Here is a 6,000-nt window from a genome sequence, read left to right as displayed (position 1 = left end):
TGAATGTTAAATCAACTTCAGAACCTGACATTGATTAAACGTCATCAAAAAGCCTGTTTTTGCAACGTTGTATTTGTGTTGTAGAATATAGGTTGAGAAATGACCAAAATTCAGTGTTGAATCAACGTCACAACTCGACATTGATTAAACGTCGTCAAAAAGCATGTTGTTGCAACGTTGTATTTTTGTTGTAAAATATAGGTTGGGAAATGATCAAAATTCACTGTTAAATCAACATCACAACCCAACATTGATTAAATGTCGTCAAAAAGCATGTTGTTTCAACGTTGTATTTGTGTTTTACAATATTGGTTGGGAAATGACCAAAATTCAATGTTAAATCAACGTCACAACTCAACATCGATTAAACGTCGTCAAAAAGCATGTTGTTTCAACGCCAGGTTTGAGTTGCACAGCGTTGTTGTAAAGTCTTGTGCCTGCCAGGTAATACTTTAATTATTTTATTCGTACATGTTTATTCTATCCTTTGTTAATTTTTCTAATCATATCTGTTTACTGTAAAGTGTCCTTGTTTTTTTTTTTAAGTCGCTTATAAGTTTAATGTGCTATATTATATCATATTAAAATATTAATTTCTGAAACAGAAAAAGTATATTTTCGTCAGCTTGTCATCCGCAATAAAAGCAGCAAAAAGACATAAACAAGCGTCTTTAAGTTGCGTTTCCCCTGAATTGGATACGCCCTCTGCGCATGTGCCGGAGTTCATCCTTGTGTCCATTGGCCAGCTTCCACGTCGGTCACAGTCCTCAGCCAATCACAGGGTCGTCCCCGCCCCCCCAAAAGGTGGTTATTGTTATGACGTAGTTGGCTGGAATATAAACAGTTGGAGTCCCGTTTCGCGGTCATTCAAGACGCTGATGCTGTCACGTCCACGAGACTCAAAGAGACACAACTCAGGTAGGAAGTGTAGATAATATGGACAGAATAGAAATAAGCGGGTAATTATATGAATATGTGAGTATTTGTACTTCACAGACTTAGGGAAGAAGACGTCATGGACGACTGTGGCAGGGCGTGCAAATATGTCCTCTTCATCTTCAACTTAATCTTCGCGGTAACACTTTGCAAGTCTTTCTAGTGATGATGTAATGTGTCAGCAGTGCCTCTTTTGATGCCTATCTGAAGTGAAAGTTAAAACTAAATCAATAGGAGTGGCCCCAGTTTGAATGTTGGGTTGGTTTCGTTTCTGTAGAACAGAACGCAATACTTTTTTTTTTTTTTTTTACTGTATTGTAATGACAACATTACGATACAGTAGTGTAGTAGACCTAAGAATTCATTACCACCATAATGACAACATTACAATACAGTAGTGTAGTAGACCTAAGAATTCATTAAGTACCACCATAATGACATTAAAATACAGAAGTGTAGTAGACCTAAGTATTCATTCAGTACCATCGTTATGACATTAAAATACAGTAGTGTAGTAGACCTAAGTATTCATCAAGTACTACAATAATGACAACATTAAAATAGAGTAGTGTGGTAGACCTAAGTATTCATCAAGTACCACCGTGATGACAACATTAAAATACAGTAGTGTAGTAGACCTAAGAATTCATTAAGTACCACCATAATGACATTAAAATACATAAGTGTAGTAGACCTAAGTATTCATTCAGTACCATCGTTATGACATTAAAATACAGTAGTGTAGTAGACCTAAGTATTCATCAAGTACTACAATAATGACAACATTAAAATAGAGTAGTGTGGTAGACCTAAGTATTCACCAAGTACCACCGTGATGACAACATTAAAATACAGTAGTGTAGTAGACCTAAGTATTCATCAAGTAGCACCATAATCACAACATTAAAATAAGTACTGTGGTAGACCTAAGTATTCATCAAGTACCACCATAATCACAACATTAAAATACAGTACTGTGGTGGACCTAAGTATTCATTAAGTACCACCATAATGACAATAAAATACAGTACTGTAGTAGACCTAAGTATTCATTAAGTACCACCACAATGACATTAAAATACATTAGTGTAGTAGACCTAAGTATTCATTAATGACCAACATTGAAATACAGTAGTGTAGTAGACCTAAGTATTCATTAAGTACCACCATAGTAATATTAAAATACAGTAGTGTAGTAGACCTAAGTATTCCTGAAGTACCACCACAATGACATTAAAATACAGTAGTGTAGTAGGCCTAAGTATCCATTAAGTACCACCATGATGACCAACATTAAAATACAGTAGTGTTGTAGCCATAGGTATTCATTAAGTAACACCATAATGACTTCATTACAATACAGTAGTGTAGTAGACTTAAGAATTCATTAAGTACCACCATAATGACATTAAAATACAGAAGTTTAGTAGACCTAAGTATTCATTCAGTACCATCGTAATGACATTAAAATACAGCAGTGTATTACACCAAAGTATGCATCAAGAACTACCATAATGACAACATTAAAATAGAGTAGTGTGGTAGACATAAGTATTCATCAAGTACCACCATAATGACAACATTAAAATACAGTAGTGTGGTAGACACAAGTATTCATCAAGTACCACCATAATGACAACAGTAAAATACAGTAGTGTACTCAACCTAAGTATTCATTAAGTGCCACCATAATGAAAACATTAAAATACAGTAGTGTAGTAGACCCAAGTATTCATTAAGTACCACCATAATGACAACATTAAAATACAGTAGTGTAGTAGACCCAAGTATTCATTAAGTACCACCATAATGACAACATTGAAATACAGTAGTGTATTCGACCTAAGTATTCATCAAGTACTACAATAATGACAACATTAAAATACAGTAGTGTAGTAGCCCTAAGTATTCATCAAGTACCACCGTAATGACAACATTAAAATACTGTAGTGTGGTAGACCTAAGTATTCGTCAAGTACCACCATAATGACAACATTAAAATACTGTAGTGTGGTAGACCTAAGTATTCGTCAAGTACCACCATAATGACAACATTAAAATACAGTAGTGTAGTAGACCTAAGTATTCCTGAAGTACCACCATAATAACATTAAAATACCGAAGTGTAGTAGACCTAAGTATTCATTAAGTACCACCATCATGACCAACATTAAAATACAGTAGTGTAGTAGATCTAAATATTCATCAAGTACCACCAATATGACAACATTAAAATACAGTAGTGTATTAGACCTAAGAATTCATTAAGTACCACCATAATGACATTAAAATACAGAAGTGTAGTAGACCTAAGTATTCATTAAGTACCACCATAATGACAACATTAAAATACAGTAGTGTAGTAGACCCAAGTATTCATTAAGTACCACCATAATGACAACATTGAAATATAGTAGTGTATTCGACCTAAGTATTCATAAAGTACCACCGTAAGACAACATTAAAATACAGTAGTGTAGTAGCCCTAAGTATTCATCAAGTACCACCGTAATGACAACATTAAAATACAGTAGCGTAGTAGACCTAAGTATTCATGAAGTACCACCATAATGACAACATTAAAATACTGTAGTGTGGTAGACCTAAGTATTCATCAAGTACCACCATAATGACAACATTAAAATACAGCACTGTAGTAGACCTAAGTATTCATTAAGTACCACTATGATAACATTAAAATACCGAAGTGTAGTAGACCTAAGTATTCATTAAGTACCACCATCATGACCAACATTAAAATACAGTAGTGTAGTTGATCTAAACATTCATCAAGTACCACCATAATGACAACATTAAAATACAGTAGTATATTAGACCTAAGAATTCATTAAGTACCACCATAATGACATTAAAATACAGTAGTGTATTAGACTTAAGAATTCATTCAGTACCATCGTAATGACATTAAAATACAGTAGTGTAGTAGACCTAAGTATTCATCAAGTACCACTGTAATGACAACATTAAAATACAGTAGTTTAGTACACCTAAGTATTCATTAAGTACCTCCATAATGACAACATTAAAATACAGTAGTGTAGTAAACCTAAGTATTCATCAAGTACCACCATAATGACAACATTAAAATACAGTAGTGTATTAGACCTAAGAATTCATTAAGTACCACCATAATGACATTAAAATACAGTAGTGTAGTAGACCTAAATATTCATCAAGTACCACTGTAATGACAACATTAAAATACAGTAGTTTAGTACACCTAAGTATTCATTAAGTACCACCGTAATGACAACACTAAAATACAGTACTATAGTAGACCTAAGTATTCATTAAGTACCACCGTAATGACAACACTAAAATACAGTACTGTAGTAGACCTAAGTATTCATTAAGTACCAGCATAAGGACAACACTAAAATACAGTACTGTAGTAGACCTAAGTATTCATTAAGTACCAGCATAATGCCTGTCAATAAACTACAGTAGCGTAGTAAGCCTAAGCATTCACTAAACAAGGAAGATGTTTTTTTAACAAGTATATTTTGGCCAGTGTAACATTACACACAGTTCGAACAGTAACAGTGTGTTTAAATTTAAGAAAATAAATAAAAACACTGTACTTTTTATAAAGTGGTTCTTTGACTTGCCAATAGATAGAGCTACAGTTTGAGAATCACTGCTCTGAAATCAGAAGTTTTCAACAGGGGGTTTTGTGACTCTTAGGGGTCTGCAGAAGTACTGCATCAGTGACTTTTTTCCTTTTCACAACCCCGAAAGGGACAACTTTCAGAGAGACTTTTAGCCGCAAGTGGTGCTGAGAGGTCACGCGTACACGTCATCATTCTGCCACGTTTTCAACAAGAAACTCCGCGGGAAATTTTTAAATTGTAATTTAGTCAACTAAAAAGGCCGTATTGGCTTGTGTTGCAATGTTAATATTTCATCATTGATTTATAAACTATCAGACTGCGTGGTCGGTAGTAGTGGGTTTCAGTAGGCCTTTAAAGGGGAACTGCAATTTTAAATTTAATTTCAATGTCAAATCAACGTAACAACCTGACATTGAATAAATGTTGTCAAAAAGCATGTTGTTTCAAGCTTTTGTGTTGTACAATATTGGTTGGGAAATGACAAATTGAATGTGAAATCAACATCACCACTGACATTGAATAAATGTCAAAAAGCTTGTTGTTTCAACATATTTGTGTTGTAGAATATTGGTTGGAAAATGACCAAAATTCAATGGTCAAATCAACGTCAGAATCCAACATTGATTAAACGTCGTCAAAAAGCATGTTGTTTCAACGTTGTATTTGTGTTGTGGAATATTGGTTGGGAGACGACTAAAATTCAATGGTCAACGTCAGAATCCAACATTGATTAAACGTCGTTAAAAAGCATGTTGTTTCAACATATTTGTGTTGTAGACACAAATATGTTGAAATGACCACATATCTTTGTCAAATCAAGGTCACAACCTAACATTGATTAAACATTGTCAAAAAGCATGTTTCAACATATTTGTGTTGTAGAATATTGGTTGGAAAATGAACAAAATTCAATGGTCAAATCCACGTCAGAATCCCACATTGATTAAACGTCGTCAAAAAGCATGTTGTTTCAACGTTGTATTTGTGTTGTAGAATATTGGTTGGGAAATGACCACATTTCATTGTCAAATCAAGGTCACAATCTAACATTGATTAATAGTTGTCAAAAAGCATGTTGTTTCAACACATTTGTGTTGTAGTATATTGGTTGGAAAATGACCAAAATTCAATGTTAAATCAACGTAGAATCCAACATTGATTAAACGTCGTCAAACAGCATGTTGTTTTTAACGTTGTATTTATGTTGTAGAATATTGGTTAGGATATGACCAAAATTCAATGGTCAAATCCACGTCAGAATCCAACGTCGTCAAAAAGCATGTTGTTTCAACACATTTGTGTTGTAGAATATTGGTTGGAAAATTACCAAAATTCAATGGTCAAATCAACGTCAGACTCCAACATTGATCACATTTCGTCAAAAAGCATGTTGTTTCAACGTTGTATTTGTGTTGTAGAATATTGGTTGGGA

General features: G+C 33.8%; 1 protein-coding gene across 1 annotated transcript in view; it reads left to right on the top strand.

The window, feature by feature from the left end:
• Positions 1–803: 803 nt before the first annotated feature.
• Positions 804–6,000, top strand: part of LOC133541142 (CD9 antigen-like) — a 42,593-nt gene continuing 37,396 nt past the window's right edge. Inside the window, exons 1-2 of the mRNA XM_061884251.1 lie at positions 804–918; positions 997–1,075. Of these exons, the coding sequence (XP_061740235.1) occupies positions 1,016–1,075 (60 nt within the window). The 5' untranslated portion in view covers positions 804–918; positions 997–1,015. The remainder of the gene's footprint in view (positions 919–996; positions 1,076–6,000) is intronic.

The sequence above is a fragment of the Nerophis ophidion genome, linkage group LG23 (genome assembly GCF_033978795.1).
Source record: "Nerophis ophidion isolate RoL-2023_Sa linkage group LG23, RoL_Noph_v1.0, whole genome shotgun sequence".
NCBI lineage: Eukaryota > Metazoa > Chordata > Actinopteri > Syngnathiformes > Syngnathidae > Nerophis > Nerophis ophidion.
Note: the sequence above shows the minus strand (reverse complement) of the source record. Positions and strands in the feature narration are given on the sequence as shown.